The sequence below is a fragment of the Gopherus flavomarginatus genome, chromosome 4 (assembly GCF_025201925.1).
Source record: "Gopherus flavomarginatus isolate rGopFla2 chromosome 4, rGopFla2.mat.asm, whole genome shotgun sequence".
NCBI classification, from domain to species: Eukaryota; Metazoa; Chordata; order Testudines; family Testudinidae; genus Gopherus; species Gopherus flavomarginatus.
This window is the reverse complement of record NC_066620.1, coordinates 195,973,665-195,999,739: the sequence shown is the minus strand read 5'-3', so window position 1 is coordinate 195,999,739 and position 26,075 is coordinate 195,973,665. Positions and strand designations below refer to the sequence as shown.

At 45.0% G+C, this 26,075-nt stretch overlaps 2 protein-coding genes across 8 annotated transcripts in view; one reads left to right on the top strand and one right to left on the bottom strand.

Moving 5' to 3' along the window:
* The window catches only part of LOC127049709 (uncharacterized), a 1,018,748-nt gene that overhangs the window by 367,216 nt on the left and 625,457 nt on the right, over nucleotides 1-26,075 (bottom strand). The gene's annotated exons all lie outside the window — the stretch shown is intronic.
* The window catches only part of LOC127049685 (protein LYRIC-like), a 50,108-nt gene continuing 37,340 nt past the window's right edge, over nucleotides 13,308-26,075 (top strand). For all 7 annotated transcript variants that reach the window (XR_007774030.1, XM_050950873.1, XM_050950876.1 and 4 more), the window contains exon 1: nucleotides 13,308-14,231. Coding sequence is in view for 6 of the 7 variants with exons in the window: in XM_050950873.1 (XP_050806830.1) it covers nucleotides 13,893-14,231 (339 nt within the window). In the remaining variant the exon portion in view is untranslated. The remainder of the gene's footprint in view (nucleotides 14,232-26,075) is intronic.

Sequence of the window (26,075 nt, the reverse complement as noted above, 5' to 3'; positions counted from 1 at the left end):
TGTCGGTGCAGTGTGTCCACTGTTAGTGCGCTAACATCGACAGAGAGAGCCGTGCACTGTGGGTAGCTATCCCATTGTGCAAATTACCACCTTCTGCCACTAGGAGTTCTGCGAATGGATCACAGTGCATCATGGGAGCAGGCTCACCATCCCATGATGCAGTTTTTTCCTCTCCCATCATTCCATCAGCTTCAGTTTTTTCAGCTGCCACTGTAAATGATGCACCAGTCTCTGTCTGAAAACATGGATTCCGCACTGCTCTCCAGTCTCGTGATGAGTGTTATGAACACAATGTGGCTGATCCTGCAGTATTTCATGCGCTGCAAATCTGAAAATGAATCTGTGGTGCCTGCCTTCCTGGATACCCTGGAAAGAAATAATTCAAGATTCTTCTGGTATTTACAGAACAGCTGCACATAGTGGACCATTGCTATTGGGCTCAGGAAACAAGTACTGAGTGGTGGGACTGCATTGTGATGCAGGTATGGGGTGATGAGCAGTGGCTGCAGAGCTTTCAGATGCACAAAGCCACCTTCCTGGAAGATGTGTACAGAGCTCATCCCGGCACTGTGATGCAAGGACACTAAAATGAGTGTTGCCTTGTTGATGGAAAAGCGAGTGGTGATTGCTGTGTGGAAGCTGGCAACTCCAGACTGGTACAAGTCAGTCACAAAACAGTTTGCTGTGACTTTCTCTACATTATCACATTGGGATACGTGCTGCAGTGCCTCTGTTTAACCCAGGAACATTTAGCGCTAGGGGCAGAATTGGTGGACAAAGTGACAGAGGCCAAGGCCCCAACTAGCGATTCAGATGAAATCATCAAACCGACAGATAAATGTTTAATGCAAAATGTTGAACATCTTCTTCGTTCAGCAAATTAAAAAGTCTTGCTAAGAAAAAACACTAAAAGTTAGAGCATGCTCTGGGAACAAAACAGGGCATGTTGTAAAATAAAATGTCAGTTGAAAATAACTGTGTGAAGCGTGTTTTTATGGAGTTCAAGGGGTGTGGAGTTTGTCAAAAGGGCAGTAGGTTGACCCCATAGTATACGTGCAGTTAGGTTAGTGTTTGTCAAAAGCAAGAGGTATATGAGCAGACTGTTCCTCTAACAAAGGCTCACCCACCCCACCCAGTCCTGGCGCTTGTGCATGAAATATATAGGCTGTTGGGGCATCTGGACCATTGCAAAGCAGCCCCAGAACCCCTCTTAAATCATATCGTCTTCCGCTTTGGCTGTATCTTTTCATTTTCCACCCCAGGTCCTCTGCATTAGGACTTAATCATGACCCCTCTGATTTCAACAATGTCTCAGGTCTAACATCTACTGTTTCATATTATTTAATGCTGTACGTCATCCATGGTTGCAGTTTGCATAAAAGTGTTTTATAAAAACAAAACAAAAAATATTCTCGGGTTTAGACAAGATAATGATAAACAAAATTGTAATCGTTGCTTTGCAGGCTCTGCTACAAAGTATCTTTACGTATGTTTTTGTTCATATTTCTGATAGGCCGTAGCATGGGGTAGATAATACCTCATAAAGTGGGAAAATGGTTTCGAATGACAAACGCTTGCCCATGCTAAAGCATAACAACTAACCCAGAATGGCTGCCTATAGAACTGTTTCACTAAAAGAGTTATCAACATTCCCCCTAAAACTCAGGACAGCTTTCTTATCTTCATGGCCTGATCTCTGTGGCTGTGGCTTTTTTAAAAATTTGTTTGTCCTTGGTTTAGATTTAAAAAAAAAAACCATTAGAAAAGAAGAAGGTATGTGTGTGTGTGTGGGGGGGGGGGGGGCAGACTCCTTATCTCTGGTAAAAAAAACAGCTAACTTTTTTACATAAGCTAATTTTTCTTGTGTTTTTTGTATAAATCCAAACTTTAAAAAGCATTCTTGTTTATTTTTTTGTTAATGTTGTTTTTTTTAAATTAAAACACATATGTAAACTCCTCTGAATTGCCAGTTTTCATATTCTTACTCAGTTGGTGTTTTGATACTTTAAAAAACACTATTTTAAAAGGATAGGCTAGTATCTTAAGTCTTTTTAGTTCACTAAACTTCTACAAAATATTCCTAAGAGTGGCCTTGTTTTGTTACAGCTCAATCAATACTGCTTTTTCATGTTAAACTTTAAAAAAAACAAACATAATGCTTCAAATAGGACTCACTGCATACAGAATAACCTTTAAAAAGGTCACGTTATGTTACATATCAGTCAATGCTGTATTTTCATGTTAAATGTTTAAAAAAACCTTTATATAACGAAACACTGCATGTTTAGCAAGTGTGAAAAATATGGGGAGAAAGTCGAGGGGTGGGGTGTTCTTCAGCTAGGCTCTCTCTGACCTTCATGCAGTCACAAAGCAATGGTGTTTGTCTTTTACAATCAGTAAATGGAATAAAATACTTGTTATAACTTTCACAAAGTATCTTTCAATGCAATCTCACCATTTGTTAAAACTTTAACAGTGTTTAAAGTTAGGAAAGAAGTCTGTGTAAAAAAACAAGCAAACTGAAGGGGTGACCCCTAGAGCATTGCTTAGGCAGACTATAGTGCATAGATCACTGGCTAGCCTAATTAGTCTTATTTGTTTTTAAAATGTAGAGAAAGCCACATCTCCAGCCTGTGATGTATTATTTTAATAAAATCTATGGACACAAAACAAACACAGGAGCTTGTACCTGTGTCTCAGAACATGAGTTGCAAACATTTAAAAACAAAGACATTCTGATAATGCAACAGAAAAATTCATATTTAAATCTAAAAGTTCTAAGAAAATGAAAGCTTAATATAACTTTAGCATGGATTTATTAAAATATGAGGCAGAAAATAAACTGTCTGATCCACTGGATTACAGAATAAAGGGAATATAAACTAACTGTTACTAAGGTTCTGTGGTTTTCACTCTGGGGTGTGTCTGCATGCTCATTTTTGTTTTTAATTGAATCGCATATGTAAAAATGTTTTTTAAAAGGGCTCTGTCTTCATACAGGATTGTCTTTTAAAGTGTTTATTCCTTTAAAAAGCAATATAACTTTCACTTGTATTTGTTAAAAAGTGGGGGAAGAAGCAGCCTTCTTATCTCTGATCCACTGACTCAGAGGGTATGGCTACACTGGAGAGTTGCAGCGCTGGTGGTGGGTTTACAGCGCTGAAACTTACTCACCGTCCACACTTGCAAGGCACATACAACGCTGCATCTCCCTGGCTGCAGCGCTGGCTGTACTCCTGCTCTGCCTGGGGTATAACGATTGCAGCACTGGTGATGCAGCGCTGCTCCGCCAGTGTGGCCACCAAAAGTGCTGTTATTGGCCTCCAGAGTATTCGGAGGTATCCCAGAATGCCTGTTCAACCACTCCCAACAGTGCTGCAAATGTGACCACACTGCAGCGCTGTTAGCTGTCAATGTGGCCACACTACAGCGCTTTCCCTACACAGCTGTACGAAGACAGCTGTAACTCCCAGCGCTGTACAGCTGTAAGTGTAGCCATATCCAGAGATGCTGTTTTTGCTAACAGTGGCTGTGCTCCAGCTTCAAATTGTTCTCACTAAAAATGACCAATGTTAGTCTAAAACATCGGTGTGTGTGTGGGACTTTTAAAAACTGTTTGTTACTAAGGGCTTATGGTTTTAATCTTTATTAAAGCACCTATGTAAAAGTACTACACGGTGGGAAAAATGCTTGGGGTTTAGTTTTTTAGATAAGAATGAGGAGGGGGAATAGTGAGTAGAGGGGAGAGAGCATCTGATTGGTCAGATCCAAAGGTGGAGAGAACTAGCCTGAGGGGCTATGAGCCTTGGAAGCTCTCTCTTGCCCCAGGAACAGCCGTAAGAGTAAGATCGCTCTCTCTCTGACTCATCCATGCGCTGTCTATCTTTGCCCTTTGCAAAAGGGCTTTCTTTTCCCTTTTTTTTTGCCTTGTTCTCACTTTTAACCTATCTTTATATGTTTCTGTTTTATTTAACTCTTTTTAAATGCTCTTTTCTTAACTCACCCTTATATTTAATATTTTAAATGCTTCTTTATAAACCAACATTTATATTTCTAACATGTGCTTACTAAACAGTCTCTGCTTTACAAAATTCCCTTTTTTGCTATAAGTTCTTTTTTAACCTACCCTTATATTTAATACACTTTTTTAATTTATCTCAAAGTTTTTTATTCTTTAATAACATGCCAAACTAGTCCTTTAAAACACCTCTCCTTACTAAACCTAACCAAAAATCTTTCTTTTCTTTAATAACTTAACTCTATTCTTTCAAACTAACCGTTTAAAAACAAAAATCTTTATTTTTCTTTAGGTTCTCTCATTCTATACTTTCAACTCTTTCCTCTCAACAATCAACCAAATGTATCAAAGCACAAGCATGCAACATTCCCCCTATTCAAACATAAAAATTAATCAAAAAATAATTTTCAAAATAGCCAACTGCACCAAACCTTGACACCAACGGAAATGGGAATGGAGGGTGGAACATAAGCCCTAGAGGCAGCATGGAAACCTGTCTAAAATCCATGGTGATGAATAGTATTGAGGTATATACTACTTCCAGGAAAGTTTCCTAGAGATCTTTATGGAAGATTCCCAAGATATCCAAGTGTGCATTTACAAACTTTTCCACAGGGCCCCCATTGTGTAGCTCCCACTTTTACCATGTAACAAAATAAAGGACACCTCTACTTCATGTCACCATGCAGTATCAAAGCTCTACTCTCCTGCTTCTGGCGCACTAGAGCCAGAGTACTGGGACTGGCTAGACTCCTCCAGAACCAAAAAGAGGTCCTGGCTCTCTAAACCACTGGATGACACTGTCACCTGTGCGACATCCTCCTCCAATTCTACTTTCTTGTCCACTATTTTGTCCTCAACTTGACTCCACAGCTGCTGCCTCCAGTTCCCTGAAGTATCAGAGGCGTAGCCGTGTTAGTCTGGATCTGTAAAAGCAGCAAAGAGTCCTGTGGCACCTTATAGACTAACAGACGTTTTGGAGCATGAACTTTCGTGGGTGAAGTGGGTATTCACCCACGAAAGCTCATGCTCCAAAACGTCTGTTAGTCTATAAGGTGCCACAGGACTCTTTGCTGCTTTTACAGTTCCCTGAAGTATCCACAAGGCTTTTGGCCGTGGAGGTGGGATTGCTGCCAAGAATGGTATGCAGCTTCTTGTAGAAGTGGCATGTCTTCAGTGCTGCACCAGGGCATTGGTTAGCCTCCCTTGCCATCTGGTACACCCGCCTCCTTGATCTCAGCATAGTACTGCTGCATGTCTCTTTTGTCCCCTCCCTCCTCCTCCATACCATAAGCAATCTGCTTGTAGGTATCAAAGTTCCTACAGGTGGATTGGAGCTGCAACTGCACAGCCTGCTCTCCCCACAGCCCCAGCAGATCCAACAGTTTCAGTGTACTCCAGGCGGGAGCACATTTGCTGCAGAAAGCTGGCATGGTTAGCTGAGAAAAGTCTACATGAACTTTCAGTGCCAACAAACAGGAAGTGGAATTTCAAAATGTCCCAGAGCTTTAGAGTGGGAGGCACACATATCTGTGTACCTGGCTGTAGGGCAGCAGAGTTGAAACTGCTGCCCAGAGCAGTCATGATGGACATTGTGGGACACCACCTGGAGGCCACTTAGAGCAACATAAGCAAGCACAGTGTCTATACTGATACTGCATTGCTCTAACTTCATCGCAAAAAGCTCTCTGCCTCGCGTTGAGGTGATTTTATTATGTCGTTGTCGCAGGAGAGTTAAATTGGTGAGAGGAGCATTGCAGTGTGTATACCTCCATTTTAAAGCTGACTTTTGTCGACAAAACTGTGTAGTGGAGACAAGGCTTTTAGAGTCTTTGATTACCAAAACTATACAGTCTGCTGAGCCAAAAGCAACATCTTCCCTCCGCTTGCTTGTAGGAATCTTCAGTTGGAATCCATGCAGACTCTTCCTCTTCCTCTGCTGAAATCACTGTTAGCCAGTCAGCTAACTGATTAACCAACCACCTAGTTAAGTATATAGATTTTTTTTAAACACAAAACTGAGAATAATAAAATATATGATTTTTTCCCCATTATCACATTTAAAGAAAAGTTGGTGAATCATACTTCTTCTTAGCATATATGCACAACATGCCTCGGCTGGCAGGTGACCCAGATTCATCACTAAATTTAGTCCACTGGTTCGATCATTAGCTTCCCTGGCCCAGGCCGGCTACTGACAGAGACAATCTAACTAAAACAGTTTGGCTAAAATCAAGCAACACTCAAAGTATACAATTAAAATAAAAGACATTATTTTTCCCTTTTATAATTAGCACTGCCAAGGGCTTCCCTGTGGGAGGGTTAACAATATCACTAACCAGCTACAAAATGCTTCAGAGTTCTGGAAAACAGCTTGCTTTTCTGCTCCTGGGCTCAGCTTCTCCCAACTCACACAGGGCATCTGGCCTTTTGTAAAGCTGCTGCCTGATTGCCCTCATGGAGTCTGAGTCCAGCTACAGAAAACCTATTTAGCATACCCAAAATGACCACAGCCAATTCCAGAAATTTCTGGATGTGGAGTGCTAATTGTGCATCTGCCTAGCAACAATGATCTAGACACAGTTCACTCCTCCCCCTCTCTCCCCCCCAGGCATTACAGGATTTACAATGGCACCAGTGGCAGGACCTGGGCACTGGGCATAGGGAATCAGGGGGTGTTGGGCACGGAGGCTGTGTGGTGTGGTGTAGACCCGCCTCTGAGGGGAAGGGGCATGCTGGCAGCACAGGGCCGGTCAGGCCAGTGTATGTCTGGCAACTGGGGAGAGTATTAAGGCTCCCACGTTCTGACCAGTGTAGTTAAACAAATCTGTGGACTTTTCATCAGCCCATCAGGTTGCTCCCTTATTTTCACTCCCATTGATTTCTGTGAGCTTTGAGTCAGGTCCTAAATCACCCATATTCCATTTTAAGCCCTATTTTGTATTTTCTCTCATGGATGAGGGTTCATATGGAGCTCAGTCTGGCTTCCATTGATAGTTCTGTCAATAGTAGTTTTGCCATCCAGTAGGACAGGGTTTCTCAAACAGGGGTCGCTGCTTCTGTAGGGAATGCCCCGGCAGGCCAGGCCGGTGTGTTTACCTGCCCCATCTGCAGGTCCGGCCGATCGCGTCTCCCACTGGCCATGGATCGCTGCTCTGGGCCAATGGGAGTTGCTGGAAGCGGCGTGGGCCGAGGGATGTACTGGCTGCCACTTTCAGCAACTCCCATTGGCCCGGAGCAGCGATCCGCAGCCAGTGGGAGCCGCAATCAGCCGGACCTGCAGATGGGGCAGGTAAACACACCGGCCCGGCCCGCCAGGGGCTTTCCCTACAGAAGCAGTGACCCCTGTTTGAGAAACCCTGCAGTAGCACAAGGATTGGGCCCCTGGAGCTGAAGATTCTTGCACTTAGTCTCCGGCCAGAGGAGAATATTCTAGGAAAGATGGAAGAAAGTTGGCTAAGTAATTTAGAGACAGTTTTAATTCTCCTTTCACTTACACCTGTTTGACACCAGTGTGGTGTTAAGTTAATCAGTTTCCATATATTCCTGATTCACACCAGCCTGAGTGGAGAATCAGGCCTGCAATTTTAATAGTAGAATCTGTTGTAAACATTCTCAGAAGTACTTGTTCTTTTGGATAATGAAGGGAAAGCTTGTGCCTTTTCCCACCTTGCCTAAGGTTTTCAGAGCAGCTATGTTATTAATCAAACCTGCCTTTCTTGCTTCAGCTCAGTATCTCTAAGCTATATCCTAATCTATCAACCCAGAGAAGGAGATTTAAAAGTGCTAAGTATTTACAAACAGGTTTGTTTGCTGTGTCAGTCTGAAAGCTTCCTGATTACTTCTCTGCCACATTTTTTTTCCTGTCCCTTAGTTAGTTACTGTTGGCTACACTCTGTCTAACAAACTATATCAGGGGTGCAAATACTCAGTATCTTAATACTGTAAAAATTCAGTTGGCTTCAATAGGTGCCTCGTTCAGTCAATAGTTAGTAGAGCTGGTCAAAAAATCCAATTTTATTTCTGCAAAAATATTGAAAAACCATTTTGCTTCACATTTTGTGCTGAAATTATTGATTTTTGTGCTGAAATTTTTGATTTTCAAAAGCCAACACAAAATGAAAATTTCAGTTTGAAACAATTGCAATTTTTCCTTTATATTACCAAAACATGAACATTTCAATATAAAAGAAAACAAAATTTTAATTTTGTTTCATTTTGAATATTTGTATTAAAAAACAAAAATGTTGTCACAAATCAAACAGTTGTATGAAACATTTCAATTTCACTGAAGTTGCATTAAAAACAATTTAGCAAAAAAAAAATTCTGAAAGCTCTAGTAACTAATTCTGAATATATACACAGTCATGTTCAAACACTACTTGATTATTAGGTGTGGAAGGCTGCCCCATATTTTGCTGGAAAAATAATGATATCAGATTTGCATGAAGCCTAAGGTACTACTTATGGATTCTTGAATTTCCCCTACAAACTTTACTGGCCAGCAATAAGCTCCTCCTAGATTCTTAGGAGTTGGAAGGTTTATGTCATAATTCAAAAGGTCATTTCCCCCAAATTTGTCAAAAGGTTTCAGATTTCACATATCACATCAATGATAATTTGTGTGTATTTAATAGACCAGTTCCTGAAACTGAAACCTCCACTGTTAAATAACTAACAAGTACAGCCCCAATCCAGCAATGCATGTAAACATGTGCTTATCTTTGTCAATGAGATTACTCACATGCTTAAAATATAACATGTGATTAAGTGCTTTGGTGGACTGGGGCCTAGTTTAGTAAAGTTATTAACTGATGAGAGCTTAATTCCTCAGAAGCAGAGCACTAGGGCTCTCTGTGATGAGCAGGCTCACAGGCTGCCTTTGCTGAAAAAAAATCAAGAGAGAATGCAGCAGAACAGCAACTTCTTGGACCAATAAAGAATCGGCAATAGTGGTCCCTAAATGATCTTTTCAGTCTGTGTATTACTAGCACAAGCAGCCAAGTCTGAAGGGGCTGAAACAAATTATATTTATAATTTAAGGCATGGACTGTATGTTATTCATGGAGAAGGAGAAAAGAAGAAACATATCTCCATTTTACAAGTAGAGAAATTAAAATGAACATAAGCACCCAAAAGTTAGGCATCTAACTTTATCGATTGACTTCAATGAGAACACAACACCTCTGACAATCAGTTGTTTTTATTGAGGTGCCTACTCATGGATTTAGGTGTCTAACTGACCTACCTATGTTCCCTCAGGAAGTCTTTGGCACAGGTAGGTATAGAACCAGACACTGGCAGGAGTCAATGGATATTGATCCCAGCCAAGCACAGACTGGTGCCAGGAAATAAAGATCATTCTCCTAGTGCCCTCCTGTTTGTCAGACCTTTATTACAAACTTGACTTTTCATACCACTCTTTATATAAATCATCTTATTTAATATTTATTTTGCAGTAGTGCCATAAGCCTCAGTGAGGAGGCACACACATTGCGCCAGTGACTGTACACACATATAAGGAGCCATGGTTGCTGCCACAAAGAGCTTACAATATTGTTCATTTCCTCCCTTGCTTGTTTCTAGAAAGATACTGTGAAATTCAGAATAGCCCAGTTAAGGAAAGACATTTATTTTCTTTTTAGGCTGCCCTTCATTCATAGAGCAACTCCATTGGAATGAAAAAGAGTTTTGCCAGGGCCATTTGGGCCCTAATCTTGCAAAGAGTGATGCACGTGCTTAACTTCACTCAGTGTGAGTAGTACCACTGGAACCAACGGAAGAATTAACATTATGTAAAGTTATGCAATGCATAATTCTTGGCAGGAAAGGATCCTTGGTTTGCATTTCTCAACTAGCTGGCTGTATTAGGTTTTCTGGGAACCTTTGTGTTGATTCACATTAAAAATAACTCGGCATGGAGAGCTTCAGAGGATGGGACTTTGTTTCTTACTAGCTGAAAGGCTGGACTGGCTTTCGGTAGAAGCAGGGCTTTTTGTTTTTCCCTTTATGTAAAAACCTTTTAGTCAGCTTTGCATCAGCTACCATTTAGGCCCCCTAACACCTGTGAATAAAGACTTCAGGAAGAGGCAGTACTGGTGCAAGTCTTTTCGTTGCTGTCTGATGAGGCTGGCTCACACTGCTAACGTACTGAGTTGTGTTGTAGGGATGTGATGTAACATCAGGTGTGAAAGTAACTTACAGGACTTACCAGTACTGCCGGAGTCCTGAAGGGGGTGTGGCCTCAACCGGAAGAGGTTGTGCCTCTCAAGATTTAAAGGCCCTGGGGCACCGGCTGTGGCTGGGAGCCCCAAGGCTTTTAAATCAACCCGGGGCTCCCAGCCACCGCAGAGCTCCGGCCCTTTAAATCCCCACCGCTGCTCTGTCTGCTGGAGCTGTGGGAGGGATTTAAAGGGCCTGGAGCTCCCAAGGCTGCGGGGAACCCCAAGCCTTGCTGGGCTGGGGCTGGGATTTAAAGGGCTCTGGGTGCCCCGCAGCCACGGGAGCTCTGACCCCTTTAAATCCCAGCCCCAGCCCGGCCGCCGGGGCCACAGGTGGGATTCAAAGGGCTCTGGGCTGCCTGCTGCAGCGGGGAGCCCAGAGCCCTTTAAATCCCCGCCGCGGAAGCCAGTGCAGTCCAGCATGGTGTACTGGCTCTTGCTGGTACGCCATACTGGACCGCATCGGCTTACTTTCACCTCTGTGTAACATAAATTATGTAATAACATACATTATTTCACCCTGTTTTGTGTGGCTGAAGCCTCTGATCCATGCTGCAGAAACCTGATCGAGGCAAACCTCTCAAGCTGCCTGTGACTGGTGGAGGAATTCCCTGTGTTCCTCTGCATTTACTGCCCACTGGTTCCTGTCGTGGTGAGAGCAGCATGTTTCTGCTTGGCTGTGGGACTTGTTACCTCCTTCTCCCCAGGCCATAACACCGCAGGGATGGTGTGGGAGAGGCCTGGAGAAGGTACACTTCAGTGGCCATACTGGTGTTTTTCTGTTAGCATATTATTCTATTAGAAGAATATTTGAAAATAGATCTTTATTTCTGAGGTGACTATTAATTCCACCTCTGAGCTTTGTAAAGGCTCCAAGAAGCTTGGGGTAAGCACTTTGTTAATTGAGAGAACACCTGTGTTAGAAGCAACACGAAATAAGGGGGACAATGTGGAATGAAACAGAGCAGGGTTCAGCAACCTTTCAGAAGTGCTGTGCCAAGTCTTCATTTAGTCACTCTGATTTAAGGTGTCGTGTGCCAGTAATACATTTTAACATTTTTAGAAGGTCTTTATAATTCTAGAATATATAACTAAACTATTGTTGTATGTAAAGTAAATAAGGTTTTTAAAATGTTTAAGAAGCTTCATTTAAAATTAAATAAAATGCAGAGCCCCCCCGGACCGGTGGCCAGGACCCAGGCAGTGTGAGTGCTACTGAAAATCAGCTCACGTGCCACCTTCAGCACGCGTGCCATAAGTTGCCTACCCCTGAAACAGAGCAATATGAAGCAAGTGAGAAAATCTGTTTGCATTCTATAAACCAGTGTTTCTCAACTAGGAATCCAGGGCCCTGAGCAGGTTTCAGGGGTTCCTGCAAGTGGGGCCAGAGTTAGACTTGCCGGGGCCCAGGGCAGAAAGCCAAAGCCCCATGACATGGTGCTGAAGCCAAAGGCCCTGAGCCCACCCACCAGGGGCTGAAGCCAAAGCCTGAACAATTTAGCTTTGTAAGGGCCCTGTGGTGGGGGGCCCCAGGCAATTGCCCTGCTTGCTACCCCCTAATGCCAGCCCTGGCTTTAATATTCAGAAAACCAGTTCTGGCACAGGTGGGCTGCGGAGTTTTTATATTATGGTGAGGGGGGCCTCTGAAAGAATATAGACATCAGTGGAGTTAAACCTGGGATCAGTGTGATTCAGTGTTTGGAGGTGGGAGGTGATTTAGTAAGAATCACACAAATAATTCCTTGGCTTGGCTATTGTATTCTGACATTATCAGGAAGGCTGCAGTGGCAGTAGCACAGTGCTTCTTCCCTGCTTCTAAGGCTAAGCTTCACCCCTGCAGCACTTACTGTAGACACTACAGGACCGAAGGGGGTCTCCCATCGTAGTAAATGCACCTCCTCGAGAAGTGGCAGCTACGTTGAAGGAAGAATTCTTCCATCGAGTGAGGACTGTCTACATCGGGACTTAGGTCGACTTAACTGTGATGCTCAGGGATGTGGATTTTGCACACCCCTGAGTAACGTAGCTGAGTTGATCTAATTTTCTAGTGTAGACCAGCTCTCAGACTAGAGTTTCTCAAGCTATGGGCAGTGGATCATGAAGAGGTAGCTTGGTCTCATGAAGCTAATCCATTTTATCTCTGCCTGGAAAGTCACATTAAAAGCACCTAAAATTATATAAGATACTTTTAGGACATTACTTTTCTTTGTAAATGTAACAACCCACCATGGGTTATCAACAGGGTTCAAACCTAAAACTTTCGTTACCAGTGCAGAGACCTGCACTGCTTGAGCTAAAGAAGTAGTGCCATTAGCTATTAGCAGTAATAGGCTTTTAACTTCTCTGCCCTGGAGAGGAACACAACACACATTTTACATGGGTATGCAATTGTTGTAACTGCCACAGAGATGTTATTCAGTTGTGAATTATAGCAAAAGTGGTCTCTATACAGCTGTGTGTGGGAGGGGAGGGATATGTACAAGACATTCTATATTATGATCTGGTCTGCACTAATGAAAAATCTGAGTACTGTTCTAGACAAAACTGTATAATTTTTTTTTAGAAACATCACAGTGCATTTAATTCTAGAATACACATTGTAGGTCAAATTCATCCCTACTGCATGTAACTCCACTGCTTTGAATTAAATTACAGCAGGGACTGAGCTGATCACTTGATTATTTCTTTGATTCTTATCCCTAGTCACAAAATATGCCCGGCACAGTGAGGAGCCTATAAACCTGACATTTTGACTTTCAGTGGGGTCATTTAATCAGTGCTCTCCCACCATATGAATCCACATTTTGAAACACATTAGTCACAATTACCCCAGTATATCTTTCACTCTCACCATGTGGGCTTCTACATACAGCCCTGACACACAATACACAGGGTGTGCCCTGCAGAACATCCCTCTCCGCGCTGGACCCATTTGCAGCAACATAAGTATGTCTAACCTAAACTCGCTGCACAAACATTTCTGGTCTGTCATGGCCACCGTAAAGCGTCTGCCATCAGATACGTAACCCCCCCCACTCGGATCAGTTCCCCCCCCAGCCTGGCTCAGATCCCTTCCCCATCGCGATTGGTCTGAATCCGTTTATTACCGCTCCTGGGGCTCCGCCACCAGCTATCCACGCAGTGCGCTTTGGGGCAGGGGGAGACCGGGCAGCTGGGCGCCTGCGATCTCGGCTGCATTTGCAGCGCCACATGCTGCTCTAGAACCCCGCTGGCGCTCGCGGGGGGTTCTGGAACCCGGCCCCGTGAGTTCTAAGCGCGGGGGCACAGGGAGGGTGTCCGCTGCTTCCGCTCCATGTGCAGTGCTGGACACTGGCCGACTTGCCGCCTAGCGGCGCCCCTCAGCCCCTCGCTGCGGGAGCAGTGCTAGAACCCGGCGCAGTGCGATCTAGAAGGCAGGCTCCACTCCCGTTTTTAGGACTCGGTACGTTCTAGAAGGTGCAGGGAGCCGCTCTAGAACCCAGCCGGGAAGCCTCGAGGTTTAGAGCTGGGGCTATTCTGGAAGACGCGCCTCCGCGGCAGGGAGCGATCGGCGCTGAGCCCCTTTAGAACCGCTGGGACCCGATCTCTGCAGGGGAAGGGGGCGGCTATAGCACCCAGCCAGTGGGGTCCAGAGGGGCCCGCCTGCTGCAGCCATGCTGGAGTCGGCGGTGCGGCTGGCCCTGGGAGCCGGCGAGCTGGTGGCTCCGGGACCGCAGCTCTCGGAGCGGCTGGCCCTGCTGCAGGCGCAGGTGCTCGCTTCCCTCTGGCCCATGCTGCTGCTAGGAGGGGCCGTGGCGCTGCTTGTCCTGTTGGGGATGCTCCGGCGCTGGGACCGGGCGCGGCCGGGCCCCCAGCACAGCGTGGAGGGGGAGGAGGGTGGCGCTGGGTCTGCCAGCTCCGAGGAAGGACGGCTGCCAGCGCCGGACCCGCGGACACAGAACGGGATAGCTGGGCAGCAGGAGCAAAGGGCGAGGCAGAGCCACGAGGCAAAGGTAAGGACCAGCCCGTCCCCTGCCTTTCCCCCATCCCAATCTGCCCTTTCCCACCAACCCACCCCCAACACAGGGACCTTCCATCCCAGTCCACTACACCGAGAGTCTGCCCTCTTCCACACAACCCCTAACACAGGATCCTTCCATCACAGCCCCCTACACAGAGAGTCTGCCCTTTTCCTTCCATTCCAATCCCGTACACAGAGAGTCTGCCCTTTTCCACAGATCCCCTAACACAGGGTCCTTCCATCACAGTCCCCTACACAGAGAGTCTGCCCTTTTCCTTCCATTCCAATCCCGTACACAGAGAGTCTGCCCTTTTCCACAGATCCCCTAACACAGGATCCTTCCATCACAGCCCCCTACACAGAGAGTCTGCCCTTTTCCTTCCATTCCAATCCCGTACACAGAGAGTCTGCCCTTTTCCACAGATCCCCTAACACAGGATCCTTCCATCACAGTCCCCTACACAGAGAGTCTGCCCTTTTCCTTCCATTCCAATCCCGTACACAGAGAGTCTGCCCTTTTCCACAGATCCCCTAACACAGGGTCCTTCCATCACAGTCCCCTACACAGAGAGTCTGCCCTCTTCCACACAACCCCTAACACAGGGTCCTTCCATCCCAGTCCCCTACAAAGAGAGTCTGCCCTTTTCCTTCCATTCCAATCCCGTACACAGAGAGTCTACCCTTTTCCACACATCCCCTAACACAGGGTCCTTCCATCACAGTCCCCTACACAGAGAGTCTGCCCTTTTGCACACAACCCCTAACACAGGGTCTCTCCATCCTAGTCCCCACTGTTGGTGGCTCAGCCTACTCTCAGCACAGGATTCCTCTCTCCCACTCCCCTCTGCAGAGCCCCCCCACATCCCACTCCTCTCCACAAGGGTATCCCAGTAGTGAATCTTGCATCCCCTCTGCTGGGGCCTCATACAGTCATTTGGTCTCCCAGCCTGGTACCCTGCACAGGGGGCCCTATCCATTTCAAGCACAAGGTTCTCTCTTAGCATAGTTCCCTGCATTTAGGAGTGTAGGATCCTTCTCTTTCTCCCATTCCATTTCCAGTCCTGGGATTCATCCCATCCTTTCCCCACATCCAATCCCATCTTGCAGCATAGGGTATCACCCTTACTGGCAGGCCAGCTGTCAGATTGCACCCTTCAAAGTGTGTGTTTAGAAAGAACTGTTCTACTTTCATCTCGATAAAGATACATAGTCCAACGTCAGAGCTAGACTCTGCACCCTAATTCATAGGATAACCTCTATTTACAAACATAAGAGTTAGTGGAACTGCTGAATTAGGTATTATGAGCAGGACTGAGGAGCAGTTCTCAAAGGTGTTTAGATGCCTATCTCCCATGGAAATCAATAGGAGTTAAGCACCTACATACTTTAGGGGATCGGGGCCTGAGCTTTTATCTTTCACACTAACTTATATTTCCCAATTTATGGGACAAGACAGGGTTACCACCTTTCCCATGGTTTCTGGGATTGTCCTCCTTTTTTTACTGTTCATATACTTATTATTAATTGCAAAATAAGGGCTAAGTCCTGTTTGCATTGAAGTATGTAGTAAAAGTTCTGTTGGTTTAAATGGTAGTAGGATGGCGGACCTAAGCACTAAATGTTTTTATTTGTTGCTTCAAAACTTCATTCAGTAGCACGGCCATGTGATCTTGGTTGCAATGTGATGAGGTTTTGCAGCCATACTGGTCATCATGATCAGGTTTTGATACAATGGGATGGATTTTTGATGCAGCATTGTCACTGTTTGCTCCGTTAGGCATGTGTAAAGCAGAAACCCTCAGCCTGACTTACAGAAAACAGCTGGGTAAAGACACTAGTATGCTAACAAGATGTAAACCATCACAACAGCACATTGTATATAAAATAATAGATGCAACATAGATTTGAACAGTCTGGTCTATTAGTATTATCTGTTAGCTGCTTCATTCTGGGAGATAGGAGGAAAAAAGAGCATATTTGCTGAATTTGTCTTTCAGTATGGTACTTCTGTGGTATCTTTTGCTCTTGCCGATATATATAAATGTGTCAATATTTTCATCAGAACCCCTGTTTCCAGGGATTTATTTACTTGGCCATAAAAGTTACCTTCAGGCTGAATCTTGGCTGTATTATATTTGAATTGGTTAGTTCATTTTCCAAGTATTTTTTTCTTTTGAAAATGAAAACAGCATGCTGGCCTGGTATAATGGACTAATAGATATGTGTGCTTTGTACTGATCACATCACTGAAGTAATCTTAAAGTAATTGTCTATGTAAACAGAATGAGAAGAAATTTCAGCAAATATGTTACATCGACATTGGTAACTGTTTTCCAGATCAGCAGAGTTTAGCTCTAAACTGGTGGATTTTATGCTTCTCTGAGTCATCCCAGCATGCACTCTGCTGGTGATGTTACTGTGAGTGGAAGCCTTTTTTATACAAAGTAGTATCATTGTTTTATTATCATCAGTGCTGAAGAATTTGATCTGGTTGTAAATAATCTGAAAATACAATTTTGGCAGAAACACTGACTATTGGGGTTGGAGGGGGGTGGTACTGGAGATCTAAATTATTCCCAGGGGTGGGCATGTTATTTGAGCAGGCACTTCTTAGGTCTGAATAACGGGGGAAAAGGTAAATTAAAATGATACATTTGCTCAGCTGCTGTTACTAAGCTACGGTTTCCATCATTAATCTCTTTTTTTGGTACAATAGGTTCTTGCTTTCACACTGGCTCCTTTAGGGTCAGATTCTACCAACCTTACTGATGTTGGCTAGCACCTTACTCTGTGGGCAGCCCCATCAAAATTGATCTGAGTGTACATGTGGCAAATTATGGACCTAAAGGGGACGGGGGTGGGGAAGAAAGGGAGAACAGGAAAAATAACCTACGAAAAAAAACCTCTCATGCTTGATTAAATGAAAAATAGTGCTCATACCAAAACTGTATGCTGCCCTTTCTGCTTGCTTGCTTGCCTCGTTCCTTTTCTCTTTCCTCACTCCACACTGTCGTTTGTCATTTTTCATCATCTTACCTGTATAATCTGGAATGTAATATCATTGAAGCAGGGACCTTATCTTCTAATACATATGTGAAGTGCATTGTGCACCTAGAGAACCACATATTAACTAGGCTTGGCAGGATTTGATTTTATAATTTTGATGTTTATTTTCAAGCATTTTTTATTTTTATCAATGTAAATGTTCAAATGTGCAAAATTATGGGTTTGATATATTTTTTTCTGATTTTTATTCATTTTAAATTTTCACAGTGGCAGGAAGTTATGAGGGGCAGACAATGGGTGACGTGGTTAGACATTAATTACTTAAGTACAGTAGATGAGAGTCAAAAAGTTAAGTTAAAGGTTTATAACCATTAAAACACACATAGTCAACAGCACCTGTCAAAATATACAAAGTAAAGAGCCTTAAATAAAACTCAAGCAGCATTTTTCTTACTTTGTCTATCTGTAAATTTAGATTATTATTGATGGAAATATTTTTTGTTGGTTTGTGCGTGTAGGGTGAAATTGATGTTTACTGATAAAAATGTAATCCTTCCAAGCCTATATATAACTGAATGATGGTAATCATTTAGAATTCAGTAGTTAATGCTGAAGTTGCAGAACACCTTTAATATACTGAAATTAGCTTATCAAGAACTATATTAAAACAGTGCCAGAGATTATAAGAAGCAAAGAATTTCACAATTAATAATGAAACATCAAGATGTAAGGAACAGCATAAGCCAGAGTGTGCAGATATTAAATGATAATACCCCATCTTTGGTGCATGCTGAGATATGAGGCCAAAGACAAAATGCCTCCAGCACTCAGGTGTGTTGATATATCACAGCAGCCAAACATCTGCATATCCTGGAGTGTGTAATTCTGCTGATAAAGTTGAGATTTTTAATTAACCCCCCTTCCCCAAGGTGGTTAATTATCTTTTCCAATTTTGGAATGTGTGTGTGCCAGTGTTTTCCAGGCCATGGTCCCCTGTCCAGGGAGTCTGCATTGTTACATTTGCCCAGTTAGCTGATGCCCTGCTAGCTAGAGGTCTAGTTAACTGCTTCCATATTAATACACTGGTAACTCAGCTATTGCGTGCTTGCTGTGCATGCCATGTGCCTCAGACTGCCACTGCACTCTACAGAGAGAGCGCAGCAATGCCCTCTGCTGATCTCTGTTGTTCCCTGCTGGCATGCTGCTCCCAGCCGCAACCCTGAGTGCCACCAACCCACTTCCCACTCTTCCCCTAAAATCCTGCCCTAGCTGCTAAGGGTATGTCTACACTGTGATTAAAAAAACCTGCTGCACCAAGTCTCAGAGCCTGGGTCAGCTGAGTTGCAGGGCTATAAAACTACAGGGTAGACATTTGGGCTTGGGCTGGAGCCCTTGAATCTGAGATCCGCCAAGCCCAAACGTTTGCACTGCAATTTTATAGCCACGCAGCCTGAGTCAGCTGACCTGGGCCAGACGCTGCCATGCCACTGGTGTTTTATTGCTGTGTAGACATACCCTGAAGACAGCTACATGGCTTCATCCATCCTAGCATCAGTGGCAGTGCTGTGGTGCTCCTGTGGTTGTGCTCTCTAGCCTAGGTGAACATGCTCAAGAGCAGTCACATTATCATCCTAAAAATGTCAGTGCCTCTAGTTATCTGGCCATCTATCTGTCTTTCATACTGGCATGAGCACCAGCTTCATGAGAAATATTGTGTATCAAGATAAGAACCAAATCAGAATTTCTCCTTCAGCGCATCTGAAGTGTGTACATGTAAGACCGCATGGCCATCCTTTCCTGTCAATCTCAAAGGAAGACCATGCTCCCTCACTGTTTCGTTCTGCAAAAGGCAGTCTGGAACAAGGGGAAATTAGCGGTGTTTGGTGCCCTGGCCCTCTGAGCAGGGCTGGGCAGTAATCATGCCCTGGGGCTCAAGCCTTCTGACAAGGGGGAGCCCCAGATGGTTTCGGGCTTTGGCCCTCAGGCAGTGCAGAGCAATGAATAGTCTAGCGTCCTAGTTCTGGTGGACAGTAGGCTAACACAGAGCCCCTGCCCTAAGGAAAGGAGACTGCCACCTCAGAACTGGGGTGAACCCAGGTTCACCAGACTCCACTGGGGTCCCATCCCAGGGCCCTAAGAGTGGCAGAGTGTTCCACCATTGGGTCAGCGGGGAATCCAGCTGCAACATGCTTACTTGTCTTCAGGCAGCAACACAGCCAGACTACAGTCAGCTGTCCCTGGGCTACTTCTTCCCCTCCCCTGAGGGCGTACATGCATCCATGGGTCATCCTCCATCTCCCAGGAACATGCTGCCAATGGTAGTCCCAGCAGCTCCTCGGAGTCTGGAGTGGTGAGACGCTCTGGAAGCTCAGGCAAGTCCTCAGGGCAGCAGATATCCTCTCAGTGTCCTGCTCCGGCACTAGGGGAGAAGCATCTGTCTCCCTCAGCAGCTCCAGCACAACTGAGCTGCAGGGCCCACTTTTTATACTTCCTGTTCCTGTCTTGCCCTTCTGCTTCCAGTGGGGCGAACATGGCTTTCTTGGTCCTGCCCACCAGGGGGCAGGAGGTGATTCCTCCCTGTCAATCTCAGAGAGAGGCTACACCCCCTCACTACAGTACATTATACACATTTTGTACAAAAGTAATTCCAGCCAGATTAGAGAATGCTGCATTCATGTTTCTTAAAACTTTCATCATAATTATATGAACAAAAATTAAGTGTAATCACATTGTGAATACACATCACAAGTTGCACTGTGACTTTGTTGTTGTCACAATTTATAACTTACCATGAGTGGTGATGGAGGGATCAGTCTCTTTCCCCACAGCCTCTCCCTTTCCCTAATAAAGAGTCTTTCAGGAAATAGTAACAAGAACTACCAAGAGTCATCAGGACTGAACTATGCTGTGGTTGTTCTTTTTAGTTTAAAATTCTCTGGATCAGTCTTCAAAACGATCAGTTCAAAGAGGCACTTTTGTTGGGAAGTCTAGTGTTATCCTCTCTTGGGTATTTTTTTAAATATGTGCAATCTGGTGCATTCCATAGAGCAAATATTTGCTTTTCAGAAGTATCTTTATAAGCTGATGGTTTAGCAGTACCAGAAGTGGGGATGACCTGCTTCTACTCCAGAGGCATGGAAACAGGCCTGTCAACGGCAATTCCAGGCCCCAGGACAGAACAGTCAATGGGCCTCCACGCACACAAAAGCCATACCCTCACAGACACAGTCCGCCTGACATTTGGGCAGTGCTGCGCCTGTGCTGGCTGCGCTTCTGGGCGTGCTCTTCCGGCGCAGCCAGGGCTTTTACGTGCCCGCCCGGTAGGGTTGCCAACTGTCTAATCATGCAAACCCAAAGACCCTTGCCTTGCCCCCTGCCCTACCCCTTCCCTGAGAACATGCTCCTGTCCCACCCCTTCTCCAAGGCCCCACCCCCTGTTCACTCCATCCCTCTTCCCTCCATCACTCACTCTCCCCCAGCCTCACTCACTTTCACCAGGCTGGGGCAAGAGGTTGAGTGTGGTAGGGCGTTTGGGGTGCAGATTCTGGGGGGGAGTTTGGGTCCAGGAGGGGATGTGGGCTCTGGGAGTGAGTTTGTGTGCAAGGTGAGAGCTCTAGGCTGGGGCAGGAGGTTGGGGTGCAGGAGGGGGTCAGGGGGTTGGTGCTTACCTCGGGCGGCTCCCTAAAGCGACTGGCAAACCCCTTCTGGCAGTGACTGCTAGGCAGTGGGCCCAGTGGGTCTCCGTGCGCCGCTGCCTGCAGGCACTGCCCCTGCAGCTCTCACTGGCTGCAGTTCCCGGCCAATGGGAGCTGCGGAGTCAGTGCTTGGGGAGGGGGCAGCATGCGGAGATCCCCTCCCCAGGGGCTGCAGGGATGTGCTGGCCGCTTCCAGCAGTGATGCGGAGCGAGGGTGGTCAGGAAGCCTGCCTTAGTTCTGCTGCGCTGCTGGTGGCCCCCAGACCCTTTTAAATCACTTGGGCACCTGGCAGTTGCCTTCTTTGTTGTCCCCCGCCCCATCAGCCGGCTTGCATGGAAATATTCCCATTTTCCCACCCTTTCAGTTTAAGCTCTGGTCTAGATGCAGATTAAATTTGATTGCTAAGTGTTATTGTATCATCTGCCTTGGGTGGGAATTGCTTGAATCAGTGTCATGGGAAGTGGTCTAGTTGCCCCTGGAAAATTACCTCTTTATCCCTTACTGAAATGTTTTTAATTAGTTAACACTTCCCAGTCAATAACAATAGATTTCTTTATCCCTGGGGCTAGGATTTTGGAGAGCACTTTTGCTTCTTCACCTGACATCAAATCAGACCATTATATCCAGAAGGGTCATGAGGAATCACCCCTCTTCCCTTAGTTAGTGGATCATGCTCTGCATGATTTTGGGGGAGGTGGCCAGTAGGAGAGGGCTGGAACTGGGGTATATGTCCTGTATGGGTTATCATCTCCTGGCAAACCCATAGGGTTTCCCTTGGGATTCCCTTCAACATTCAATGCAAACAGTTGCAGCACTAATTCCCACTGTTTGTCTTGTGTCCTCACTCATTGCCTTATAAAACTCATGTTTCCTCCCTGAGAAACGCAGGGGAACAGGCTTTCCATGTGGATGCCCCCAGATCTGTGGAGTTTTCCTGTGGCTCTCGGGACATCCGGAGTACTTGGAGGGCCAGGTCTCCTTCTTCCTCTGCCAATCTTCCCAGGAGGAGGAAAAAGAAGCTCCATGTCCACTCTGCAGTTTCCCAAGTAATTTTCCCATCCTAGAAAGGGCGGATGATTTAGCTCAAGATGATTTTGGGGGTGGGGGCAACATTGTAGCTTATGTATATAGTTATCATACATTCCTCTGGCTTGGATGGGGAGTCCTTCTCCTTTCTTTGCTAGTTAACACAGCATCTCTCTGTTGCTTCCTATTTAGACCTTAGTGGAAACTGCCATAGTATTATCTTTTCTCTCTGGGTACTAGGAGTAATTTCCCTTGAAGCCAATGCCCAGGCTGCCTCCCTCATTGACTCTCACTGCCAAGAAAACATCCTCTTTCCTTTCAGAATTTCAGGCTTGTTGTTTCTCATTCACCTGGTTCCCATCAGTTCAGGGAACAAATAGTCTCTCAGGCTTGGGTCTGTTATTATGGCAGTGCAATGTGATCACAGCCCAGCTGGCCAGAATGTCTGCTTTCACCTATAAAAATTTGATTAGCAAATAATTAAACTCATGCTGCTTTATTTCCCAAAAGACTGCTTGTCATGCAGATTGTTCAGTGTCTGTTGTTGTAGCACTATGCAATTGTGCTGTGGCACTATAGAGTAGTTACACCATGATTAAGGCTGTATTTTTTTAACCAGAAGAGGAAAGTGGGCTATTTGTCATAGAGCAGAATGGTAGATTGTAGGAGGGCAATGTGAAAAATGTCATAAGCTCAGTTTTAATGACTGATACCCAAGTGAGGCTTGAAATCTTCAAGTGGATGCCTGAAGAAATTCAGAATTCCCATTTGCTTTCTGGCTTGTTGGATTTTTACTTTGGAAAAACTGAAAAATGAAAGGATTTCTTGTTCAGAAACAAAACAGATTTCAATAAAGTTGACTGAAATGTTCTAAAATTTCTGCTGGTAGACTCTTAAGGTGAGAGACCTTTAACAGAGTGTGAATTTTAAAAAGGAATTTAGTCTGTGTGGGAGAGGGACTACAAGTGAAGTTCTCTCTGTGCATCATATCAATCCCACTTAAAACCTTGTGCTGGCCCTCTGCACAGGGGTAAATTTCACCCAAATGGAATAAAATTTATAGGTAATAATTAGTAGGAATAAATAGCTCATTACTAGAGTGGAAAGATGATAATATTTGTGGAGCCGTAGGGATCAGGACTAAAATCTGTGGTGTTCAGTATATGTGTAAACCTGGAAGAAGACGTGAAGTGGTAAAACTTGGTCACTGCAGAAACCTAGTTAACTTTAAAGTGGACTGTGAAGAATTCCAGGAATACCTAACAATTACTTTAAGTGAGTAATACAATAGAAGCTTACATCCAGTATAGATAAGTGTAGATTAAAGCACATTGGAACAAACAACTTTAGGTATTTAGAAACACTGATGCGTTTGGAATTAGTTGTAACCTTTGACTCAGAAGACCTAATCCTCTAAGAATTACACACGTAATTAAAGATGTTTGCTTAATATACATGATAAATTAAAAATTTAATCAGCTTTTAGATCATAGTAAGAAGATGATAAAGAAAAATGATACTTAAAATACTATAATATCATTACATATAAATTGATGGTATATTACCTAGAATACCACATTATCACTAGAAAAAGATCTAACAGAAATAGGAATGATCTAGAGCAGGGCTTCTCCCCAGCTTTGGGGAGGCTAGCCCGCTGGCCCTGCCCCTTCTGCCCAAGGCCCCACTCCCCCACATGCCGGAGCCCTGAAACACCCCTCCCCTGTAAAAGGAGAAGCCTGGAGGGGCCCCCGTAACTGGAGGAACCCTGGCCCGCCCACCCTGTCATAAACAGATAGCTAAGGGTTAATGTCTCTTTCACCTGAAAAAAAACGTAACTTGAAGCACCTGACCAGAGGACCAGTCAGGAAACCAGACTTTTTCAGGTCTGGGTGGAGGGAAGTTTGTGTCTGAGTTCTTTGTCTTGTGCCTGTCTCTCTCAGCTATGGGAGGATTTCTGTTTCCTGCTTTCTAATCTTCTGTTTCCCAGTTGTAAGTACAAAAGATCAGATAGTGATTTATATGTTTTTTTGTATTTTACATGTGTGTAGTTGCTGGAGTGCTTTGAATTGTATTCTTTTTGAATAAGGCTGTTTATTCATATTTCTTTTAAGCAATTGACCCTGTATTTGTCACCTTAATACAGAGAGACCATTTTTATGTATTTCTCTTTCTTTTTACATAAAGCTTTCTTTTAACAGCTGTTGGAGTTTTTCTTTAGTGGGGAACTCCAGGGAATTGAGTCTGTGCTCACCAGGGAATTGGTGGGAGGAAGAAGTCAGGGGGAAATCTGTGTGTGTTAGATTTACTAGCCTGACTTTGCATTCCCTCTGGGTGAAGAGGGAAGAGAGATTAGCTCTTGGTACTTCTGTTTTCCAAGGCTGGAAACGGGGAGGGTGGAATCCCTCTGTTTAGATTCATATCATAACCTAGTCCCAGATTTGGACCTTAGCGTCCAAAATATGGGGGTTAGCATGAAAGCCTCCAAGCTTAGTTACCAGCTTGGACCTGGTAAAGCTGCCACCACCCAAAATATTAGAGTGTTTTGGGGCACTCTGGTCCCCCCAAAAACCTTCCCTGGGGACCCCAAGACCCAAATCCCTTGAGTCTCACAACAAAGGGCAATAAACCGTTTCCCTTCCCCCCCCTCCAGGTGTTCCTGGAGAGATGCACAGAAGCAAGCTCCGTGAATCTAAACAGAGGGATTCCACCCTCCCCGTTTCCAGCCTTGGAAAACAGAAGTACCGAGAGCTAATCTCTGTCAGCTTCTCTGAGTTCTTGGCTTGCCCCAGTACCGGGCCGAGCTACTGGCCCTCCTGTCCCTAACACACACAACCCAGCCGAGTCAGTGCCCTCTCCCGCCCCCAAGCTCTAGGCCAGCCCCAGCGCCCCTGAAGGCCCTACCCCGCCCGAGCTGATGGCTCCCACCACTGGTCCAGTGCCAGGCTGGCCACCCGAGCAGACCAGCCCCAGCCGCAGCACCGGGCCAAGCCTCCTCACTCCGCCAGCTGCTGGCTCTCGGTCTCAGCATCCCTCCTCACTTCCTTGTCTCTGAGGAGGAGGGATGCAGTGAGCAGCGAGGAACTCAGGGGAGGGGAGCGTGAAGGAGACATGATGGCAGGCAGGCACAGGCAGCACGCAGCAGGCGGGGTCTTGGGGAAGGGACGGGGCCACTATGGCCCAGGGTGTCTGGCGATGGGTCTTCCCTGGCCTATTATACCCACAACCCATGTTCTGAGGTCCCTTCAACATGCTATAAAATACACCGCGGTCCACCTGTGCCACAACTACGTTTTTCTGCACATAAAAGCCAGGGCTCTTGTTAGAAGGTAGCAAGTAGCGCAATTGCCTGGGGTCCCACACCACAGGAAGCCTTGGAAGCTAATTTGCTCAGTCTGGCTTCAGCCTGGGTGGCAGAGCTTGGAGCCGCAGCAAGTTTAATGCCAGCCCTGCTTGGTGGACCCCCTGAAAACTGATTGTGGCCCTCCAGTGGGCCCCAGACCTGTAGTTGGGAACCAGTGGTCTAGAGTGGACCAAATATTATTGAGACAAAGATACTGTGCAGAAGAGAGAAATACACAGCTGCTCTGGTGACAGCTTTCCTTCCTGTTCTGCTATGATTGAGCTATATAAAATAGTGAAAGATGGAAAGAGGAGGCAGCAGGGGGAGAGTAGGTACTGAACATTTTCCGTAATGCAAGAAGAGAAAGGCAACCAATTTAAAACAAATATAGGAACATTTTTTTAAAGCATGCAATTAACCTGTTGGACTCCCTGCCGAAAAAAGTGTCTGAGTCAGATTTAAAACAGCATCTAGCTCCTGAATATTGCACCAAAAATTAAAAATTCTGTGCACAACATTCTGCAAAATTCCACATATTTTATTTGTCAAAATAACATAATATAATCATGCCAGTTTCAAATATTTTGGTAATTTATTTAAAAATACCTTTCAGTAAGTATGTCTCTAACAATACAGACAACAAAAAAGATTCAGGAAATGTTATTTTTTTTTGACAAATAGATTCCTTACTGGACATATTAATACAGAACTTTGAGTAATCATTAGTTTAAACTACAATACAGAAATGTATTTCCTGCACCCCTC